This window comes from Malus domestica, chromosome 15 (genome assembly GCF_042453785.1).
Source record: "Malus domestica chromosome 15, GDT2T_hap1".
Classification (NCBI taxonomy): Eukaryota; Viridiplantae; Streptophyta; class Magnoliopsida; order Rosales; family Rosaceae; genus Malus; species Malus domestica.
Window position 1 is genome coordinate 10632858 of NC_091675.1, and position 24564 is coordinate 10657421.

At 37.4% G+C, this 24564-nt stretch overlaps 3 protein-coding genes and 1 non-coding gene across 4 annotated transcripts; 2 read left to right on the forward strand and 2 right to left on the reverse strand.

Annotated features, from left to right (window-relative positions):
- Positions 1-4732: 4732 nt before the first annotated feature.
- On the reverse strand, positions 4733-5230 carry LOC103400302 (triosephosphate isomerase, cytosolic-like). The gene has a single exon (XM_008338953.4). It carries the CDS (start codon positions 5228-5230, stop codon positions 4733-4735), a length of 498 nt encoding a protein of 165 aa, XP_008337175.2.
- A 6060-nt stretch (positions 5231-11290) lies between these two features.
- Positions 11291-13858, forward strand: LOC103456333 (polygalacturonase-like). Its single transcript, XM_008396040.4, has 3 exons — positions 11291-11827; positions 12741-13030; positions 13113-13858. The coding sequence occupies exons 1-3, from the start codon at positions 11369-11371 to the stop codon at positions 13558-13560; spliced, it is 1197 nt and encodes a 398-aa protein (XP_008394262.3). The 5' UTR covers positions 11291-11368; the 3' UTR covers positions 13561-13858.
- A 475-nt stretch (positions 13859-14333) lies between these two features.
- Positions 14334-17538, forward strand: LOC103456332 (ABC transporter F family member 4). Its single transcript, XM_008396039.4, has 2 exons — positions 14334-14536; positions 15234-17538. The coding sequence occupies exon 2, from the start codon at positions 15243-15245 to the stop codon at positions 17403-17405; it is 2163 nt and encodes a 720-aa protein (XP_008394261.3). The 5' UTR covers positions 14334-14536; positions 15234-15242; the 3' UTR covers positions 17406-17538.
- Positions 17539-21894: 4356 nt separating this feature from the next.
- Positions 21895-23057, reverse strand: LOC103434864 (uncharacterized). Its single transcript, XR_011576305.1, has 2 exons — positions 22532-23057; positions 21895-22456 (listed from the first exon to the last, which is right to left on the reverse strand). It is a non-coding gene; the product is annotated as an uncharacterized protein (transcript).
- Between the last annotated feature and the right edge of the window lie 1507 nt (positions 23058-24564).

Sequence of the window (24564 nt, forward strand, 5' to 3'; positions counted from 1 at the left end):
TCCTTAGCTATCAATATTTTTTTACTGAAATCTTGTCTGTTTTTAGTTTTTTATCGAAATCCCTAACATTAATGTAATAGTGTAAGTTACCATATTTTTTAAATTAGAAATTAGAAATTTGTTTTTGTTTATATTAATGAGATTTTAAATATAACCCATAATTTGTGGGATTAAAAAATAAGAAAATATAAATTATCCTCTCTAGTATACTGTGTATATGTGTGTGTGTGTGTGTGTGTGTGTGTGTGTGTAAATATGGGTACATTCATCAAAATTAACAAAAAAAAAAAAAATATTGTACCAAAACATGGGTGCATTCTTCAAAACATAGAAGAAAAAAAAGAAGATATTAGGCTTAATAATATTAGCAAATTTCTTCCATTAAACTTGACATAGATACATTCTCAAATCAACGAAAAAGAATGCACCCATATAAGTTTAAAAATTGATTAAAAAATTTTGAATGGATTTTATATTAAAAAATTGGGTGCATTTTATATAAAAAATTTGTACATTTTATATTAAAAAAAGTACATTTTACATATAACAAATTGGTATATTTAAGAATGGGTACATTTAAGATTAAAAGAATTGAAAATTATATGAATGAGTACATTTAAGATTAAAAAATTGAGAATCTTTTTATAAAAAAACTAATGGGTACAAACTTATTCTAATTTATTTTTTTATTTTTTATTTTGAAATGTTTGAATTGAAAATTAAGTAGAAGTTTATAGAGGTGTGAGTATTAAAAGCCTAAATCTGTCACATCTCGGCCTGGGTCCACCACATCCCAGGCCCGTTCTACCACCGTAACACGATATTATCCACTTTGAGCTTACCATTCCCTCACGGTTTTGTTTTTGGGAACTCACGAGCAACTTCCTAGTGGGTCACCCATCCTGGGAGTGCTCTGGCCTTCTTCTCGCTTAATTTCGGAGTTCCGATGGAACCCGAAGCCAGTGAGCTCCCAAAAGGCCTCGTGCTAGGTAGGGATGAGAATATACATTTAAGGATCACTCTCCTGGACGATGTGGGATGTCACAAAATCAATTACTAATTTTTATTGTAAAAAATATGTAATAAACATGTAAATTCATTATCACATTAATGCTAGAGACTTTAGTCAAAATTTGAAAACTAATAAAGTTTCAGTCAATGAATATTAGTAACTATGGACTGGATACTAATTTTTCCTATAACACACACACATATATATGATATTAACATCCATAAAGGATTCAACATCACCAGGTATTGAAGCATGTTGCTCAATAATTTGTTTGACCTAAATATGAAAAATTTATCCGAAACTTATGCATATGCATTTATAATACGTTCACAACATTAACATTGGGTGTTTGCCTGTAGTTTGGGCTCACATGACTTACTATGATTAAATGATTAAGTCTACATATATATATCAACCTGACAAACAAAATAATATTGCCACTAGCTTTGGAGGGCTTGAGATCGAAACCCCAAATCATGCCCTAAACTCCGGGAAGCAAGCCAAACACTAAGACAGGGAAGTAAAGTTGATGCAATCCAAATTTTATTGGTGAAAATATAAATTAAAACATTAATAATCCCAGGAATTTCTCTTGTTGCTAGCTAGAAGCCTAGAAATATATAATTTTATCCTGTGTTACATTCAATTAGGATTGGAGGCTTCACATGCAGTGTAGTCGCATGGATCCAACATTTTTATGTACGTATATGATATTCTGCTAGTTCCAATTAAACATAACCTCACAAGGAAAAGACAAAGCGCCCTTTCGATGTTCCAGCCTTCCAGTGTTTCTAAAAGCTTTATATTTATATATTTTGTACGTAGATAGATGGTGGCCGGATTATAATTTGTTTGTGTGAGCCATCTGCCAAATTTTTTAATCTTGTAGTTATATCTGATCATTCGAGGAGCCTGAATTTATGCAGATAAATTACACTTCAGAAAATATGTTTTTTTTGGGCTTTTTGATCCCGGTCTATTTCCTTAAAGTGATGATGGGTGAAGTCCACGACTCCACATGCATAATCTCCACAACTGCGGTCTAGTGCATTAAAATAAAAGTGGGTGCCATGTCAATTACTAATTAGGATTGAAAATTATACAAAATTACACGTCATTAGAAAATATTTTTGCTTACCATCTTTAATAGTGCTCACTATCATATTTATCATTTTTAAATGAATTTAAGTTTCGAGATCTATGTAGTGGATAGATAAAAGGGAACTTTAACGAAAAGCTCCCGGTACTGTTCACTTTAACGAAAAACCACATTTTTACACTAAAAAGTCAATCCTGGTACTATTCACTTTACCCTTTATTTTGTCCTTATCATTAAAACTCAAAGTTTTCAAGCCCTTTTCATTAGTTTTCCTTAGATAAAATCTCAAAATTTAGACTCATCTAATCATCATAAATAGTAGGGTTAATCTCAGTTTACTACTCTGAAGTTTCGTGGTTTTCAACATTTGGTACATGAAGTTTTTTTTATTCCAGAGTCATACCTCAAGTCTTAATTTTAGGACAGTTTCATACATCCGTTAAGTTTTCTGTCAGAACCTCCGTTAACTGATGATGTGGCGCCTACATGGACAATGACTTGGCACCACGTGTCAATTTGGACCCACTTAAATATTAAAAAAATTAACTTTTTTGAGCATCCTGGCCCCCCTTCCCGACCCATTCCCTCATTCTCCCTCCCTTCTCTTCCACATACCCACCTTCCCACACACCCACCCATCTACCCTGCTCCCTTCCCCTCCCTTCTATCCTCAGCACCCACCCAAGTACCCACCCCAACCTTTGTATGCTACCGACCCTTACCCTAGCTATCAGTCCCCAAAACAATATATATTTTTTTCTAGGTCGCTCCTCACCCCCACGACCCCTTCCCTCCCTTCTTTCCTTTCTCTCCTCTGCACGCACCTCGTGAACCTAGAGATCTGGATCGTCGGAGACGGAGTCGGCGCTGCTGACACTGCTGGCCCGCTCCTCTTTTGACTCTTCTTCTTATGATGAATATCGCAGAGGGTGCGTATGATGGATCTGAGCCTGGTGAAGAGCGATGCCCCCATGGGTGGGATGATTGGATTGCTAGAGTTTGGGGATGGAGCAGTGGATTCTAGCAAGGGAGGGGGGCGGTTGTTAACCTGAGCGAGGAATGAAGGCAGATGCGCTGGAGGCAAGACCTGATCTGGGACTTGGGCTGGTGGATGAGTGGTGATGGGTTAGAGAAGAGGTCGTGGGCAGGAGAGCTGGTGAGCTTCTAAACGACGTCGCAGAAGTGGGAGAGAGACAGAGGAAAAAAGGAAGAGGAAGGAAAAAAAATTGATTTTTTAACTTTTGATTTTTTTTATTTTTTAATATTTAAGAGGGTCCAAATTGACACATGGCACCAAGTCATTGCCTATGTAGGCGCCACATCATCAGTTAATGGAGGTTCTAACGGAAAACTTAACGGATGTACGAAACTATCTCAAAATTAAGACTTGAGGTATGACTGTGGGATGAAAAACTTCATGTACCAAATGTTGAAAACCACGAAACGTCAGGGTAGTAAACTGAGATTAACCCTAAATAGTATGATGAGCAAAAATGTAGCCCACGTCATTATCTTCAATAACACCATCATTGTCAACGGCTCCATAATTGCAAACATTATAGTTACATCAATCTTCTTATGAGAACTCAAATTCCCATCAATTAAATCATGTCACATCAGTTTAAAACTCACAAATTTGTTTTTATCTGTCAATGAGTAAAATTATGGTTTAGATATCTTTTTTTGAAGAAACGGTACGATATTCATTAAACAACTTAGAATACGTACAATTGGAGGATAATGTGCATATCGGGCTTCGATAAAACCTTGTTGAGAATTTCAACCCAATCGAAGGAAAAGAGTGTCCCGCACAACAATAGAACCTATTTTTAGATGAACAATCGAAAGGAAAATTAATCAAAACCTCATAAACTAGAATGTCTTTAATTAAATCTGGGGGCTCCTCGAACCACACAAACTCCTGAGAGCTGCCAATACCTATACGAGCAAGACAATGTGCTGCCGAATTACCTTCCCGCTTGTTAACAGAAATGAAGAGTTGTAGAAAGAGCATGTACCGAAGAAGAAGAGAGAAAAGGGGATAAGAGAGAGAGACAGTAATTGGTTACATTGATACTGAATTGATTTTTACAACTCTGAGAATACAATTTATATAGTCATCATGACTAGCTTGCAGCCTAAGCTATTTAACTAACTAATTTGATAACAACCTAACTAACTATTGCTGAGCTGGAATGATATATTCAACATCCCCCCTCAATCTCAACTGGGATTTCCAGTTTGAGATTGTACGAGTGCTTGAGAAATGCAGAATAATGAAATCCTTCTTGGTGTACAATCACAAAAATCAAGAACCACAACCCTCTTCGGCAATCGGCCTTCAATGAAAGGGAACAAGAACTGCACTCCAGCAATCGGCCTTAATGGAGTTGCACACAATAACAACAAACAAAACTTTTCAAGAACGTTACTTCGGCTATCGGCCTTTAAGGAGTAACACACAATATTTGAGACAGAACTTTTCACTCCGGCTATCGGCCTTGTGGAGGAAACAAGCTTTATACTCCGGCAATCGGCCTTGAAGGAGCACAAGATACAATATCACAGAAAACCCAATAACAGACAACCTTTTAGACAACATAAAATCCCGGCAATCGGCCTTAGGAAAATACAATCAACAATTTCAGAGCAACTGAGAAATGGAAATTGGCCTTGGTTTGTGCAGCAACAACCTCCACAGTTGTGCCAGCTTCTCGCTGCTCAAGGGTCTCACCGACACAAGCTATCACCTTCAAACCTTGAGAAAGTGCGTATGCAACCTTATCTGCAACAAACTCATTGGATTCACCCAAAATCAGTCTTCTTTCTGAATGACCAAGAATGACCCATGGAACCTCGAGATTGACTAGCATCTCAGCACTAACTTCACCAGTGAAGGCACCACCCTTCTTGACCCAGCAGTTCTGTGCAGCGACATGGAATTCGGGCTTCAATGAACTCTTCACCACCGGAAGAAACACATACGGTGGGCTAACCACAACCTCCACAACATCTTGCGATGGAACTTGTCCCTCATTGAGTATGTTCACGATCTTCTTCACCTCATCGAAGGTTCCGTTGCATTTCCAGTTGCCATCGACGAAGAACTTCTTGCCCATATTTTCTGGATATTATCGAAACCGGCACAACAGAGAGTGTCGACCTTGAAGTCTTAACAAATCTGAAGTATACGTCTATCGGCCTTGACACTTCAGAAATTACCAAGAAAATTCTCACTGAGACATTATCACAAACAGTTGATATGCTGGAAAGAAAACCAGTAATCGAAAACAAAACCTGAGAACTTGAATCTTGAAAACCCAGAAAACGCATTCGAACATCCAAGCTTGTACGAAAACTTGCTTCTTCAAACCAGGAAGTTCCGGGAAACCCAGCTGTGGCTGTGCCGTTGGCGGAGGGCGGTGGGGATTAACACAATAAATCTTGATCTAACAATGGCTATCGGCCTTGAAAAAGTAAGTATACGGCTATCGGCCTTGATACTTATAAGATGCACAGAAAAATCTTCACTAAGACATTAACACAAACAGATGGTATGCACTGCGAAAACAGAAACAAAGAACTTGATATGAACGAAACCCTCGACCCTTTGAGCAGAAAACACTGAGAATTTGCAACCATCATCAAGCTTCAACTGATCGAGAAGGTTTGCACAGTGGAAATGAGAACCAAGAATCTGTTGGCTCTTGATACCATGTTAACAGAAATGAAGAGTTGCAGAAAGAGCATGTACTGAAGAAGAAGAGAGAAAAGGGAATAAGAGAGAGAGAGACAGTAATTGGTTACATTGATACTGAATTGATTTTTACAACTCTGAGAATACAATTTATATAGCCATCATGACTAGCTTGCAGCCTAAGCTATTTAACTAACTAATTTGATAACAACCTAACTAACTATTGCTGAATTGGAATGATATATTCAACACCGCTGAACATGGCTAAACTTCGAATGAATCAAACCACTGAGAAAGAACCACACATCATTTATTATAGGGCCAAATAATGAGCAATCGTCCTTTTGGTCCTTCATGGCCTTCACCACCATAACAGAGTCTCATTCAAACATAATCTTCAAACCTTCAAGACAATGACTCTTAGCCAACAACACTGCACGACGTGCTGTAATCAACTTAGTGTGGAAAATTAATGTTGTCATCGGAATGAGACCTGTAGAAGCGGCCAGAAACTCCCCCAAGTGATTACGCAACACTACCCCAAACCTCCATCCCCGTAAACCACTTTGACTCCACGCCCCATCAAAATTGCATTTAACCTAGCCCACCTCAGGTTTACTCCACTTCTGCACCACACTGTTAATCTTTTTTGTAGCAGTCTTATGCCATTTTTGGAATTCATGCAACCATCCCTCAACTCTAAGCACAATCTTATGCGGTGGCAATAAATTACCATTCCATAACGCATTATTCCTTTGCTTCTAGAGTGCCCATATCAACATCAAGCAGAATTCAAATCCCGATGAAGGAAACTGCATAGATATATGATATACCCATTGCAATAGAGACAACCTGTTGCCCATCTCAACCCTTAACCCCAAACTTCGAAACCACACCGCCCTCGCCAAACTACATTATCTAAGAACATGCTCAGTTGATTTAACTTGCCCACTACAAACCACACACGAAACTTCACTCGTCACTTGCCGTTTGCTAAGGTTCGAACGTGTAGGCAGAGAGTCCAAACACGCATGCCATGCATAGATCTTACCTTCCCAGGGACACACGCACTCCATAATTTCTTCCAGAACTTCTCCTCAATACTCCTAGTTAAAGAAGATGAAGTAGCGACACCATCATCGTTAGTTACATGGATACACAGTGCAACATGGTACACACTCTGGACTGTGAAGTTGCCATCCCGCTCATAGTGCCAAATTCGACGATCATCAACATTCCTCGTGCTAAGGGGAAGGCTTCAGATTAACTTTACTTCCTCCGTAGAGAATAAATCAATCAATAATCGAGAATCTCATTGCTTCGACTCATTCCAGAATAGCCCATCCACCTTGGCTTCAGTATCCCAGTGCGCCAAAGGTGGGGTCAAAATCCAAAAGTAGGAATCTCTCGGCACCCAATTATCTTTCCATATACAAATACTCTAACCATTACCCAATAGCCAACGGTAACCTTTCTCAATCACCATCCTCAAAGCGGCAATGCTTCTCCACACATACGAACTATTGGCGTTAACTCGAGCCTCCAGAAAACCTATCATAAAAAATATCGAGCTTTGAAAACTCGAAAAGCAAGAGATTTAGGTTGATGAATAAATCGCCATGCTTGCTTTGCCAACAAAGCAAGATTAAACGCATACAAATCCCTAAAACCAAGGCCTCCCTCATTCTTAGGCTTACACAAACATCGCCAATTAAGCCAATGCATTTTCCGTTTGCCCAGATCACCACTCCACCAGAATTTTGCAATCATCCTATTCAACTCTTCGCAAAAAGATTTAGGGAGAAGAAAATATTGCATGGAATACATAGGCAAAGCTTGAGCCACTGTTTTCACCAATAATTCATGTCCCGCACTACTCAAAAGTCCTCCCCGCCAACTTTGTAATTTCTTCCAAAGCCTATCTTTCACATATGCAAATGTTTCCTTCTTCGATTTCTTAATTAGCACCGGCAAACCCAAATATTTATCATGGAACTCCACCATCCTCATGCCGAGACAGTCAGCAAGCAACTGCTTGTCATAGCTTGTAAGATTGGGACTAAACGAGACACAACTCTTCTCGAAGTTCACTGCATGTCCAGGGGCCATCTCATACGTTCGTAACACATGTTTAATTTCCTGACACTCACTAAGAGTACCATAGGCGAAAAGAAAGCTATCATCAGCGAAGAAGAGGTGGTGGATACTAGGACATCTTGTTGTAATTTGTGTAGGTTTATTGATATAATAAACTTGACTTGGGTAAGTTTCATGTTAATCCAGCTATGTTAGAGGTTTAGTACTTTCAAGTAGAATTATAAAATGTATTAATTGTATGTAAATATTTTGGCAATCAATCTTCGTTGTAGGTTTAATGGATATAAAAACCTTAGTTGCGGGTAATATTGCTAATCAGTCCTTGATGAAAATTAGTGGTCTTAATCTACTTGTGATGTAGGTTTGTAGATTTAACCACGTAACTTGGTTTGTTAACATTATAACATTTTTCAAGCATAAACAATTCCAAAGAGGTATATGCGTCCCAATAATATTGTACAGTTAAACATAAAAAAAAATTGGAACAGCGGACATCAAGCCATAAAATATGGCAAACTGAATATGAGACCTAATGGTTCAATCTCTACGGTTTGAATGCCTACAAATGTTAGGGATAATTGGGTGACTGAAATACAATATAAGGATAATAATGTTAGGGAGACTAAATTTGCAAACTAAATTAATAATGTGTCACTAATAGAAATGAACACGTTTATCAATGCTTAAATAATAATTCAATTATTAGTTTCTATGTCATTTAGCTTGCAAAATTTAGTGTCATGATCCAAAACTGGAATATGATGCGTTGGAGAGAGAGAGTCAATGGACTTAAATCTGTAAGCAACAATTAATGGATTACTTCTTACAATTGACCATAGTTTTGGAGTTAAATTTAGTTCTCTTTTTTTTTTCTTCAAGTAAGGGATTAAGTGTACCTAACAAAGGACCAAAATCAAACACTAGCAAGGGTTCAATAAAAGTTTATCTTATTAATTGAAGATAACAATTGTGGTAGTAAAAATTTGTCGTCTTTAATCTTGACGAATTTGTACCCACAAAACAATTAAATACCTTTGATAAATAACCAAAGTCACACACCCAAGGAGTTGGGGGTGACCAATGCATCTCCGATGCCTAATTTAGTTTCTCTGAAAAGAGTATGAAAAGAGAGAGAGTTTATACCTTATTGCGTAATAAAAGCTTATCAGAAATTGGTGGAGAAATAAGTATTTATAGGGAGATAGCCAGCCACATGTGTAGGAATTGACATGCCATGTGTCGATGTCCATTTGGCAAAGGTGTGTTATCTGTTGGATGCAGTATGAAAAAATTATTCCGAAAATGTATGCTATTGAATAAATAATATCTTGGAATTGTCTTGTGTAATCCCGGATTGGATTTGATTGTGATTCCTTGCTTCATTGAGTTAGTCTTCAATTAGGAAAGCGTGCATAAAGCATGTGACTTTTTTCCTTGCCATGGGCAGAGCTTAGAGAAGTTGTAGTGAGCAACTCAGATCTTTTTTAGAGTTGAACTACGCATGGAACGGATGTGGATCTTGCCAATTTAATTATAGCATTCTTGTCTCTTATAGGTTAAAATTCAGGTATCAACTCTAAAATTTTTTGTATTATTTTTTGCTCCACAACAATCTCATTTTAAATTTGCATAAAGGAAAAGAGAGTTGCCAGAAAGAAGATAAAAATGTACTGCGTAAATAGGAGAAACAGTTATAGCAGCTACTTTATACAGTTAGGCAGTTTATAACAAACTTTAGGTTTGAGAAAGTGTGTGAAATGATTGATTAGGATATAAAGATTAGCCTGATCAGGAAGGAACCATCTCCAAAGACAAACAGCAAATTAAAGCTATTAAAATAGTAAAACCCAAGAAACCAACGAAAACACTCAAACTTGATGCATGGAATGGGAGGGGGAGGATGCGCGTGGAAAGTGGGGTCCGTGCATGCATATAGCCAAGTTCCCTGAATTCAAATAATATTACATAAATAAAGATTCAACTAACAGAATCAGGAGAGGGGAAGGGAGTTGTGTTGTGTTAGTTGGAGATGTATTACATACTATAGGAGATATAGCCCTGGGTTTTGGGCATGACACGCCGCCGCTTGCTTCTCCGTTTTCTACTCCACTCGCATGCATTTGTCACGTCCTCTGCGTCTGCCCCTACCCCATGTTGCTAATGCTTTTTCCCCTCCTATTCACACAAGTATAATTACGTATGTATCCTCCAGCTTCCTTCAAATTACAACCCTACGTACCCAACCTAACAAGGCTGGCAAAATGTTGAATTGCATTCCCACATACATATAATATAATACACACACACACACATTCTCACATGTATGAGGAGTGCTGCAGCGCTCTTCTGTATGTTGTCCGTTAACATTGTTGCATAAACTGACCATCCAAAAGCAGAAGATGGATAAGGTAGGGAGATCCTGCAAATATTTATGTGCGGTAGAGGTAGTCCAACTCCCGCCATAAGTTTGGTTTCGTTACTTTCCTACTAGTACTAGGAGAGCACAAAATGAAAGCACATATATAAATTGTGCTCAGTTGTCCTGTAACCTGTTCGATATTTTGTCCTGTGACCTGTTTGATATCATTATGGAAAAGAAAAAACCATTTAAAAAACATGGACTAAGTAACCTTTGTATTTTGGAATCCTATGGGAATCTGTAACTTGTCCTTATTATGCAATTAGGTATGCAAAACCATAATTACAGTAAAAACATATTCCGTCGACCACAGTATTACCCACCACCAACAAAATTAACAAGCTTATCTTGCTTAATTGTTAAAGAAATAATAGTAATAATGTGTCTTTCAACTATTTTTTGAGAAAATGGAGGACAATTTTATCTTATTTTTAGCATATTTGATCTTCCAAGAGAGAATTAAGATATAAAATGAATGACGGTTTGTATTGAGGGCATTAAACTTGAAGTAATCACAGAGATATGAAATGAAGAGAGGTGGGAACAGACGAGGGCATTGAACTTGCGCTTCAAGCAATCAAGCTACGTACTATACAATAATGCTATAGGAAAAGGTAGAAATGGAAGAGCATAACATCAGCATCCTAATATAGTAAACCGTAAAGAAAGATGAACTTTTCAGAAATGGAGGTGGCCCAGGTGGGGTGTTTTGGTGTGCACTGTTGCATAGTTATACTAATACGTGATTACAGTACTCCAAGTCGCAATACGTAAGGTCATTTTTGTAAAGTACATCCCAAAAAAATAAAGAAATAAACCAACGTAAGGTGATTTCGGCGCCGCTTGCTTGCTTGCTTTTTCATTTTTATTACCTGATTACTGGTCTATTATTTATTATGTCCATTTCTTCATTTTACCCCTATAAATACCCCTCAAACCGTTCCAACTTCCCCACCACCACAACACTCTCCCTCCTCAATCTTCATCTCACTCATTTTTCAAACCAGAAAAACCCGAAACCCTTAGTCTACACAGCTTGTACAAATGGCAAACCCCAAAAGCCTCTCGCACCCAGCTGCAGTAGTTCTTGCGTTGATGATGGTGGCTGTAAGTATTACTAGTGTGGATGCTGCAGCCGTCACATTCAGTGTGAGCAGTTTAGGAGCCAAAGCAGATGGCAGGACTGACTCCACACAGGCCTTCCTCTCTGCTTGGGCCAAAGCTTGTGCCTCCGTCAATCCCGCTGTCATCTATGTCCCCGCAGGGAGGTTCTTGCTTCGCAATGCTGTGTTCTCTGGGCCATGCAAGAACAACGCCATCACCTTCCGCATTGCCGGCACCCTCGTGGCCCCGTCTGATTACCGGGTCATTGGAAACGCCGATAACTGGCTTTTCTTTCAGCATGTCAATGGGGTCACCATTTCCGGTGGAGTTCTGGACGGTAAGGGCACCGGCTTGTGGGGTTGCAAGTCCTCAGGCCAGAGTTGCCCCAGCGGAGCAACCGTAAGTTTAACTTAATCACTTATTTCATCGATAGTTAATTTTTTTTAAAGAAAAGTTGGAACGTCGTCAACATTCTCCCAGTACCTTTCATTTATATACAAGATATTAAGTATTAACTATATGATTACGTGCATGCATCAAGTAAAAATTAAGTTAATTAGGTGGCCACTTAAGGAAGTGATCAATTAGTGGAGCATTATTAAACTATTAATTGGTCAGTTTCCTCCGGTTACGTACCAATGACGGGTTTTTTCATTAATTACTTTTTTAACTATATATGGGTCATTCGGTTTTCTGGGAAATAGGATTAAGCACAGGTAGTAATCCCAATTAAAGAGCATTAGTCTCATTATGTTCTTACTTCTAAAGACCTAGCTTGAGTTCTTGTACATGAAGTTGCATAACTAATGCCATGTTCATGCGCGAGAGAGAAATTTCGATAGAATGAATTTTTCGTCACCATGATATTCCTGGACATTAATATAAAATTATGTGAATAGGGTTTTATACATAATTTTTATCAATGTTCCGAGATACCACCGTGATAGTAGTCCTTCTCTATTCATGTTTCTAGCAATATATAATGCATCCACATGTGAATTTGCATTATCTTCCGTCCATCCCTCACACGATTTCTTACTCAATCTCATGCCTGTACTAATTGTCAGAACAAAGGAACAATATCATAAAATTGATGATAAATAACACCACAAATGCATGTGCTTGTATGATATTTATATAAATGATAATTTCATACGTCAAACTACCATTTATTTTATAACCAATTGCTTGCACTAGAGAAATTATATATTAATAAGATCAAGTTCCTTTTAGATTTAATACTTTAGTTAATACCAAATTATGTACTAGATTGTATATAAGACTTAATTTGTGTAAATTAATCATTGTGCAGACACTGGGTTTTTCCAACTCCAACAACATTGTGGTGAGTGGATTAGTATCACTAAACAGCCAAATGTTCCACATTGTCATCAACGGCTGCCACAATGTGAAAATGCAAGGTGTCAAGGTTATCGCCGCCGGCAACAGCCCCAACACCGATGGCATCCATGTCCAAATGTCATCTGGTGTCACCATTCTCAACTCCAAAATTTCAACCGGTGACGATTGTGTCTCAATTGGCCCCGGCACCACAAATTTGTGGATTGAAAACGTGGCTTGTGGACCCGGCCATGGAATCAGGTACATATGTAGCTAGGTTAATGTATCATAATTTTGGTTTTTGATACTCCTCTAATTAAGTTAACAATATTTGTTTGTGCAGCATTGGGAGTTTAGGGAAGGACCAACAAGAAGCCGGTGTACAAAATGTTACAGTTAAAACAGTTACATTCACTGGTACTCAAAATGGCGTAAGGATCAAGTCTTGGGGGAGACCTAGCACTGGATTTGCTAGGAACATTCTTTTCCAACATGTTGTGATGACCAACGTTCAAAATCCAATCGTTATTGATCAACATTATTGCCCTAACAACAAAGGTTGCCCCGGCCAAGTTTCCGGAGTTAAGGTCAGCGACGTGACATATCAAGACATTCATGGTACATCGGCGACGGAAGTGGCAGTGAAATTCGATTGTAGTTCCAAGTATCCTTGCAACAGGATCAGACTGCAAGATGTGAAGCTCACTTACAAGAACCAAGCAGCTGAAGCTTCGTGCAGCCATGCAGGCGGAACAACTGCCGGTACAGTTCAGCCTACAAGTTGTCTGTAACTGGACTTGTGGTTTTTGCCCTCTAGTCCTACTCACTCGTAGAACTAGTTGGTATATAGGAACTAAACAAGGTTACTAGAGTAGTAGCTAGCTATAGCTCTAGCTCTAGGTCGTTGATGTATTGAAAATGTATTTTGCTTGAGCTTGCGGTGTTGGTAGCCTATTGCGCTTCCTTAGAGCCTGGCCTTGCATCATCCAAACCCCCTTCATGGAGAGAGACTCTCCCTTGCATACGGTGGTTTTATATGATAAATTGTTGTTATTTGAAGTGATAAATGCAATATAAATTAAAAGTAAATGTATTGTTTTGGGTGTGCTCTTTTTTTTTTGTTTAATAATTTATTTTAGGGATTTGGTTTGTTTGGAAATTTGTAGATTTTAGTTATGGCAAGGGTATGCATATTTTGGAGTAATTTTTGTTAATATTACAAGAGTAATGTTAGGGAGACTAAATATGTAGATAAAACTTTGTAAATTAAATGACAAAATTTCCAAATACTCTGTTTAACGCTTGCTCAGTTTGGTCGTGCTAGGTGGCAAGTAGATTCTATATAACTTAAGGGTTTTTTTGGTAGGTTGGTTGGAATAGGTTCTGACCAATTAAATGGACTTGAATGTTGTCTGTTGTTTGTTGTGTTAAAATATGAGATTGACAAGATTGTACATGATGGATTATAAATCTAAAATAAAATGGGTTATCTGACTTATCCTTATAAATGGGTTACAAGTCCTTACTAGTCAAATTTTATCCCTAAGGCACAATTTCAAAAAACAAACAAAAATAACTTAGGGGGTTTAAGTGGGCTTAGTTTGGACCGGCCCAGAACGACCGACTTGATCATTGTTATGTGCAAAAGGAGCTAGGTCTGGATTCAGATTAATCATCGTCGTCTTATTCTTTTATTGGTCGCCTTCTGCAAGCTTTCATCTTTCGTCGGACGGAAAAGAAAAAGCTTCCATCTTTCGCGAAACTCAGGTATTTTTTGTTTATTCATCTTTTGTGAGCACTTGATCCAAACTATGGGCGTTGAAATTTTACAACTTTGTAAATTTTCATCTCTAATTTACAGCTGAATTTCGATTGAATTTTTATTCGTTTTCTTTGTGGACGGATTTTTCATATTTGTCGTGAAATTAATTTTGTATTTGAGTGATTAAATTTCTAAGCTGTCTCTTTGCCGAATCGAAGTAAGCGGCCCTTTTAAGCATCTGAAAAGAGCTTGGATCTAATCTGCGTTAGAACTTAATTTAGTATTTTTATTTAATATTATTTTACGAATTTCCTTCCTAACCGATCTAATCAGTTGCGGCGCGACTTAATTTTGTAAGTGGTACTTGAATTCTGAGCATCATCTTTAGAAACTGGAAAATTTGATTGCTTTTCCATGGTCCCTGCAAACTATGCTAGTTCTATGAGTATTTGCTTCAGTCAGAACAATGCGTACTTGTTTTGTGAAAGAGAAAATTGTGTATCAAGAAATTGCGGGTTGCGGCTTTCCTCTGAAAACGCGAAGAAATCGCCACTGGCTTAAAGTTGAATATCAGCTTTTGGTGTGGAAACTATGTCTATAGAACTTTTGTGTTTTTCGTTTATGAGTTGGATTATGTTTGTTAATTGGTTTTTTTATAGTGTTAAAGTTAGCTGATATGGTTTTTCCTTTTTTTGTTGATAGATAACTGCAATGGGAAGAAAGAAGACGGAGGAGAGTGGTGCATCCGCGAAGGCTAAGTCGACCGGCAAAGATGCTTCTAAAGATGGGAAAAAAGAGAAAATATCAGTCTCTGCAATGTTGGCCAGCATGGACCAGAAACCCGATAAGCCCAAGAAAGGAGCTTCCTCTAGTGCAAAGGCAAAAGCAGCTCCAAATCGTCAATCATACACTGATGGTATTGATCTCCCTTCCTCTGATGAAGAAGATGAGGATGTGTTGGAAGAGGGCCAACAAGAAGTAAATGTATCCAATCAGCAAAAGCGGCAAGAATCTAAGCCACTTGATGTGTCTATATCTGATAAAGAGATGAAAAAGCGCGCCCAGAAGGACCGTCTTGCTGCCCATGCCATTGAGCAGGCTAAGAAGGAGGCCCTTAAAGATGACCACGATGCTTTCACTGTTGTTATTGGAAGTCGTGCATCGGTACTTGATGGCGAAGATGGTGATGCTAATGTTAAGGATATAACAGTAGAAAATTTCTCTGTGTCTGCTCGGGGAAAGGAACTTCTGAAGAACGCATCAGTGAAGATAACACATGGGAAGAGATATGGTTTGGTTGGGCCGAATGGAATGGGCAAGTCTACTCTCTTGAAGCTTCTTGCTTGGAGGAAGATTCCAGTACCAAAAAATATTGATGTGCTTTTGGTTGAGCAGGAGGTAGTTGGTGATGACAGAACTGCTCTTGAAGCAGTTGTTTTAGCTAATGAAGAACTTGTAAAAATCCGAAAAGAGGTTGCAGATTTGCAGAATTCAGCTTCCGCTGATGAAAAGGACAGTTTTGATGATGATGCAGGAGAGAAGCTCTCTGAATTGTATGAGAAATTGCAGTTGATGGGATCAGATTCAGCTGAAGCTCAGGCTTCAAAAATTCTTGCTGGGTTGGGGTTCACGCAGGATATGCAAGGCCGTCCAACTAAGTCCTTCAGTGGTGGGTGGAGGATGAGAATTTCATTGGCAAGGGCACTTTTTGTTCAGCCAACTCTTTTGTTGCTTGATGAACCCACCAACCATCTCGACTTGAGGGCTGTTCTCTGGTTGGAGGAATACTTGTGCCGCTGGAAAAAAACTTTGGTCGTTGTCTCACATGACCGGGATTTTCTTAACACGGTTTGCAGTGAGATTATTCATCTGCATGATCTGAAACTTCACATCTACCGAGGAAATTTTGATGATTTTGAAACTGGTTATGAGCAACGTCGGAAAGAGGTGAACAAAAAGTTTGAAATTTATGACAAGCAGATGAAAGCTGCCAAAAGGAGTGGAAGTCGGGTCCAACAGGAGAAAGTGAAGGATAAAGCTAAGTCTGCAGCAGCTAAGGAAGCATCAAAGAACAAGGCCAAGGGAAAAGTTGATGAAGATGACGCACCAGCTGAGGCTCCTAGGAAATGGAGAGATTACAGTGTGGAGTTCCACTTTCCTGAACCTACAGAGCTTACTCCTCCACTTTTGCAACTTGTTGAAGTCAGCTTCAGTTATCCGAATCGGGAGGATTTCAGGCTGTCAGGTGTTGATGTTGGTATTGATATGGGGACTCGTGTAGCCATTGTTGGACCTAACGGAGCTGGAAAGTCTACTCTGCTCAACCTTCTTGCAGGTGATTTGGTTCCTTCGGAGGGTGAAGTACGGAGGAGTCAGAAGTTGAGGATCGGTAGGTATTCGCAACACTTTGTGGACCTCCTGACAATGGGCGAGACCCCGGTTCAGTACCTTCTCCGGCTTCATCCAGACCAAGAGGGACTTAGCAAGCAAGAGGCTGTTCGTGCAAAGCTTGGAAAATTTGGACTTCCCAGCCACAACCATCTCACTCCCATTGCAAAATTATCTGGAGGGCAGAAAGCCCGAGTTGTGTTCACGTCGATATCCATGTCAAGGCCCCACATTTTACTGTTGGATGAACCAACGAATCATTTGGATATGCAGAGTATTGACGCACTGGCCGATGCACTTGACGAATTCACCGGTGGAGTTGTACTGGTGAGTCATGACTCTAGGCTGATATCGCGCGTGTGCGAGAACGAAGAGAGGAGTGAAATTTGGGTTGTTGAGAATGGCACGGTGACCCCTTACCCTGGGACTTTTGAGGAGTACAAGGAGGAGCTACAAAGAGAAATTAAAGAGGAGGTTGATGACTGAGGTTTGCACTTTTTATAGCTGTAAAATTTTGCTGATCATTCTAAGAATTCCATGAGTTTGCTTGTTGCTTGGTCATGTAATTTGGTTTTTCTGATCCGAATGTAACAATTAATAGATATGTGTTAAATTTTTATACGCTGTTCTAGACACGAAACGAGGCCTACAAGAACGGTATTGGAACTTGGTTGTCAGAATATTATACGTTGATTCAAGACTATATTTGATTTATGAATAATCATCGCCTTCGTTTTTTAATATAAATTTAGAAGGTAAAGGCAATTACAAAATATGTAAAGTAAAATGAAACAGTCCTTCAGCTGAATAATCTCTCAAATAATTTTATTTGAAGTGAGGGACACCTTGTTGGACACGCTTCTTTAACACTTTCTAATGATCCAAATCGTCTATATTTTAGTATCGGTCATAGATTATTCATGCAAAACATTAGACAAATTCATAACCATTAAAATATCCAATTGTAGTAAAGTAAATAGACAAACACGATTTTTCAAAGAAACATTAATATAACTCCTATTTAATTCCATGGTCAAAGGAGTTTCGGATTTGAATAATTTTTGATAAAAAATGATCTTTATAGGAAGACTTAAAAGTTGGGCGAGTTCGAATGTCGAAATACAGAGCAAACCTTACAAAAGATCGCTTAAATAAACTTATCCTGAGGGAATCCTCAACGGAACAGAAGGGAAACCGACTGTAAAATGAAAAATAGTAAATGACGCATACAATCCAACTAATGTTGTTTGAATGTTGGAGCATTTCAAGGAATTCCACACTCGTTTCTCCTCTTTAAATAATTGGAATAAGGTATGGCTTAGTAGCTTACCTTCAACGGTGCCTTATTCTATGAAGTAACTTGAATTATCAATATGGACTTAAGGTTCGTTGGGATGTGCTACTTTATAAAGCATTTTTACTTATTAGTGTTTTTTGTTTGTAGCACTTTTCAATAGCGTTTTTATGAAGAAACAATTTGTTGTTGCCAAACGGCTGTTTTTTTTTACTGAAGCGCTTTTACTTATTAGGAAACGCTTTTGGTTCTTTCAAAAGCACAAACAAACGAACCCTTATTTGATAGTCAATGTGTACCGGTGAACCGGCTTTAAAAACAAAACATGTTACTGTACATGTGAATCGTAGAATTTTTCAAATAAACGAAAAATTAGATTTAAATGCCTCATTTAATTTTTTTTTTTTAAGATTAAATAGTTGTTGCTTTTCAACTTTAGATTAGTTCTTACACATTTTATTAAACCCTGTGTTTCAAGTATATTCGTAATTAATGTGTTTTTCAAATTCACTTAAATTCATTTTTATGTCAAAGATGCACTCAATAATATTAGTTAATTTATTGCTATTCTTACGGAATCTCGTGTGTGACATCATGTCTCGAGCTTTAACGTATTTTATTCTTAGTAGTAATGAAATTATCAAAATACTCATGAGATACTATTTAGGCCTTCTACATGGACCTCAAATTTTCTTTCATTTTTCTAGTCTTATTTTACTATTTGGCTAAATTGTGCAAATGGTCCCTGAGATTTGTATAACACATCACTTTGGTCCTTGAGATTTCAAATCAATAGATGCAGTCCCTGAGATTGTCCACCATCCATCATTTTCGTTATTCCGTTAAAAACTCTGTTTATACCATATTTAGGGCCTCGTATTTAGATCTCGTACAAATACTCAGGGGACTTAAATGTAATTATGGGATAAAGGAAGGGGCAAATATGTAATAAGTGAGGAGTCCTTATTCTATAAAAGGACCCCTCACCCTCACAATTGGGGGAGGCCTCACTCTCACTCTCAGAGGCCAATTCCTAGGCCTGAGATCCCCTTTCTCACCCTCAGAAGCTCTCAGAAGCCTCCTCACATCCCCTAAACTCTCAGCTCTCTTTCCCTCACTTCTCAGAGAAATATAATACAATCAGTGTGGACGTAGCCCAAACCTTGGGGTGAACCACGATACATCTTGTGTTATTTACATTACATGCAGATTCACGGTCGGATTTACGTTGTTCCAAGACCGTCCCGGTTTTGTGCATCAACAAACTCCATTAAGTGTTCCGGAGCTCTTGGCCGGAAGTTTGGGCAATTTTCAAAGCTTCGTAACTCAATCGTTTCTTAATCAAATTTGACCCATAATATATCAAAATGAAGATAGGAAAGTGTAGTATAAGATTATACCTATTTAAAAGCCCAATGGTTGCTGGAGATGGCCAGAAAATAGCCTCAAAGTTGACTGGTCCAAGGGAAAACTGGAAAACTCGTTGGAAACTGGGTAAATTTAAACGTTCATAACTTCTTCAATACTCAACGAAATCAAGTGATTCAAAAATCGGACAACGCCTTCTGCCCACTCCCTGAAAACAGAAGCGGCAACCCTCAAGCCAGCCTCATAGGGCGCCTAGTCGTGCCCTGAGGCGAGCCTTTTAAAACATTGATATATATATCATGTATGTAATATCATTTGGAGTAAATTGGTACGTTTAAAAATCATTATTTTGTTTTTTTTTTGTATGTTAAAAAAACCTTTGTATTTTTTGCACCCAACTGTTTTTGTTGTTGTTATATAGATTTTTTTTTGAAATATACTGAATTAATGAGACATAAATTAACAATATCTTCTTTTGTAAGGTTTTAGAAATTTGTTATATTATACTGGATTTAATTAATAAATTAATTATAATAATAATTTGTATAAATTGAAATTAAGTAGTAAATTAATTAAAATTGTAGAAAAGTAGTTTCATCAAATCTCAAAAAGCCCTAGAACCACCACAAGGTGGCCTAGTGGTTAGGAATTCCAGGCCAGTATTCTATACAGTAGGTCCTAGGTTCGATTCGATTCTTGCCACTAGTGAATCACATGATAGTGGCCAGAGGGAGGCTGAATTGCCTCTGTGAGTCTTCCAACCCCCAAAAACAGTGGACTACCATAGCGAAGCCACCAGTGGGTCCCCCTTAAAAAAAAAACATATTACTTAAGTGTTGATGATGATATGATTATTATTTAAGTGTTGATTATGATGTTTTTTTCCTTGCTAACACATCACATGGTTACAAATTTAGTCTAAAAGGCTAATTTACCTTGCATTACTCATTTAAATTTCATAAGTACGACTGAATCATTCATTTATCGTGTTAATTTTGTAAGTATTTTCTTTTTATGTGTACTTCTTTTGTTTAACATATGCATCTTTTATTGGCTACTTTAGTTTTTGTGTGTTATAACCGTAATATATTACAGCCATTTATCCAAACGTATCTGCCTTTTTAGGTTAAAATATTGACTAGTTGTAGGGTCCATTCCACGATGAACTTCAACGATCCGAACTGTCTATTTTAGTCTCGATTCATAGATCATTCTTGCAATAATTCAATTTAATCCGAAATCATATATGATAAATTCAACATTATTCTGACATTATATATAATCTTAATCTAACGGTGTTTGGTATTGTTAATATCAACTAGTAATAGTACTAATCTGTAATGTTAGGTAGGATTAATTTGATGAAAAGGGGACTTCGATTAGGGCAGGGAGTAAATATCATCTGTTGGTTATTTGTAATCGTCAACTATCAATAGTTTAGTAGGCAAAATACCGTTTATTTTATTAATTTTGATTCATACATCATTCTTGAAAAAATTCAATTTAATTTGAAATTATATGTGCTAAATGCGATATTATTCTCATATTATATATAATCTTAATCTAAGTGTTGGGTATTGTTAATATCAACTAGTAATAGTATTAATATATAATGTTTTTTTTTGGTCAACATATTAATCTGTAATGTTAGGTAGGATTGGATCGTAAATTAATTTGATGAAAAGGGGACTTTGATTACGGCAGGAAATAAATATCATTTGTTGGTAATTTGTAATCGTCAACTATCTAACAGTTTAATAAACAAACAACCATTTATTTTTTTAGTCTTTATTCATATATTATTCTTACAAAAACTTAATTTAATCTGAAATCATATGTGCTAAATGCAACATTATTGTCACATTATATATAATCTTCATCAAACAGTGTTGGGTATTGTTAATATCAACTAGTTATAGTATTAATCTGTAATGTTAGGTAGGGTTGGATCGTAAATTAATTTGATGAAAATGGGACTTTGATTAGGGCAGGGAACAAATATCATTTGTTGGTTGTTTTGTAATCGTCAACTATCAACAGTTTAATAGACAAAAAAAGTGTTGATTGAGACGAGACTCTGTATCAGCAATCATCTTGGCATCCGCATCAACACTCAAGTAAATGGGAAATTTTATATCATCTTTAAAGGAGATGTCAAATTTTGAACTTAAAATTTAAAATTTGACAACTTATGTAGCATTTTAATATATTTTCATGTTTTGCTATCTATCCGATATGTTAAATTAAACTATTATTTTATTACATTATTTTTTTTCTTAATTTCCATCTTATTCTTTAAATTTTACATATAAATAATTCATAATAAAAGTCATATTAATTAATTCAGCCACAAATAATCCAACAACATACAACCCCTTAATTGAAAATAGAAGAAATAAATATCCAACTCAATATTCATCACCTCTAAGAATTTTCATTTTAAGTTGGGAATAATATAGTCGTTCCTCATCACCCATGTCACTTGTGTCCATAGACATAATTTTTGTCTCAAAATCAAGTCGATTAAGTCGAATTTTTGTTCATCGTGCTCAACTTTCTTCTTAATAAGTTCCATTTTCCTCCCATCTCTCTCTTTTTTCTCCTCATGTAACTTTTGAATTTGCACCGAAATAGGTGTGGAGTCGTTCTTCGCGGCTTCTTTCATTTTTCTCTTGGCAGCCTTGTTTCCTAGTAGCCTTTTCGCAGTATCAATGTTGTCATCTTCAATCTCTACTAGTGCTTTTGAAGTAGAATTCGTTTTCAAAGATTCTACGACTTGTAGCCACTTTGGTTGGTGCCTCAACAAAACCCACGCATGATCAAGATTGAATTTTTTTTGGTGTAGTGCTTCATACGTAGCCTTCGCATTTGCAATCTGAAAAATAAAATTCCACACGAGAATAAATATGTATAATTAAAATTAAATACATCAACACTATATTTGATTTACCATGTCTTGCTGAGTTGCGCCACTCTGGTTATGCTCATATAAAGTGGCAAGACATGCAGAAAATCTATTGACCTCCTTCTGGACTTTTTGCCATCGTTGAGACAACATTCGGCCCGTACGATTACTCTCGAACCACTTGTTTTGGTTTAGTACTCCTCAATTCGTTGCCAATAAGTTTGATGTTTTTGGTCATTTCCAATTATGGCATCCATGCTAGTATTCAACCATGCACTAATAAGAACATGATCCTCATCTTTGTTGAACCCAGCACCACGAAGAACTTTTTTCTTGCTTCCAGACGCTTCCACATCGATTTGTTCAGACACTTGACTTGAAAATTGAGATTGTTGCGAAGAAAAATCTGGAAATTCAAAAAATTGAGAATCCGTAAAGTTGCGGATGAGCGAAATGTTGCAAACGAGAGATACGAAAAGTTGTTGCAGGAGATGAAGAGGGGAGTTGGAGGAGATGATAACGATGCGGTTATGGAGCTTATGAGGAAGTGCAGAGGTTGAGAAAAACGAACACTTTCGAGGATAGAGGAGAAAAAAAATTAATAAAAGACATTTAATAATTAGTAAAAAAAATTTGAAGCTTGTCAAATTTGACAGTAAGCCACTTTACTGCCATTCCATATCATGCTATATAGGATTTGACAATTCAGTTAGAAACAATTAGTGGTTGTTTTTTTTTACTGTTAAAGCTTATATGGACAATTTAGCATCTCCTTTGGAGACGCTCTTAGATTTCATTTTCGTCAAAGATGAATTTGAATCATATTATTACAAGTTATATGAGACTGAACCACCTCCTCGCCCTTATGGTAAATAATATTATTTGTTAAAAAAATAATATTTAGTTTTAAATTTTTTTCGTGTTTACTAACACATAAAGAATCCAAAAAGTTATTACTTTCTTTTAAAATTTGTAATTAAATACCTGAGTACCATCAATCATATCAACTAGACAGATAGTTCATCTGATTCTCTTCATTATTTTTACTATTTTTAAGCTCTTCGATTCCCTCTTTATTTCATTGCTGTCATGTAAACATGACGTGAAACTACATTATTTCATTTGCAACAAACTAGGCTTTGAAGCATGTTATTTTAATATTTAAAAGGGAAAACAAATATTATTGACTCTAAGATACAAAGACACCGTGATTAAAAAAAAAAAAGGTAAATTACATTTACCTTTTCAGGTTAGGGGTTGATTTCAATTCCTTATAACATTTTTAAAATATTTCACTTTCATACCTCAAATACTATTTTATTTCAATATAATACATATGTTACATTTTCCATCATTTAGTCTGTTAAAAGTTAATGTGGCTGCCAAATTTATGCCACATGGTAAAAAATATTTTTTTATGCATTTAAAATATTATAATAATTTACCCTATTAAAATAAAATAAAAACCTGAAACCATCTTCCCCGATCCTTTCTCCCTCTCCTCCCATCCAAAAAACCCACCCCTTCCCTGCAACCCAAATCCCCCACCCCACCCCACCCCACCACCCCACCACCCCCCCACCCCCCCCCCCCCCTTAATACCCTATTAAAATAAAATAAAAACCTAAAACCATCTTCCCTTATCCTTTCTCCCTCTCCTCCCATCCAAAAAACCCACCCCTTCCCTGCAACCCAAATCCCCCATCCCACCCCACCCCACCCCACCAACCCCCCCCCCCCCCCAAAAAAAACCCAAATTACTTGTATGAAAACCTGAAGAAAAAAAATCCCCCATTCCCCAGTTGTCGATGGTGCAGACGGTGATGGTGGTGCAGTCATGATGTGGGCAGCAAGGTGGGTGAGGGTGAGGTAGTGGTTGAAGGTCGAGAACTGAGGATTTTGGATCTGGGAATTTTGGGTTTTGGATTTGGGGATTTTAGGGGGTTTGGGGTTCAAGAGAAAGAGTGAGGAGAGTGGAGGAGGGTTGGCATGTAATGTTGTGCGCTTCGGTGAGGGTAGTGAGGAGTGTGAGAGTGAGGAGGAAGGCACCGGCAGTGAAGAGTGTGAACGTGATGGGG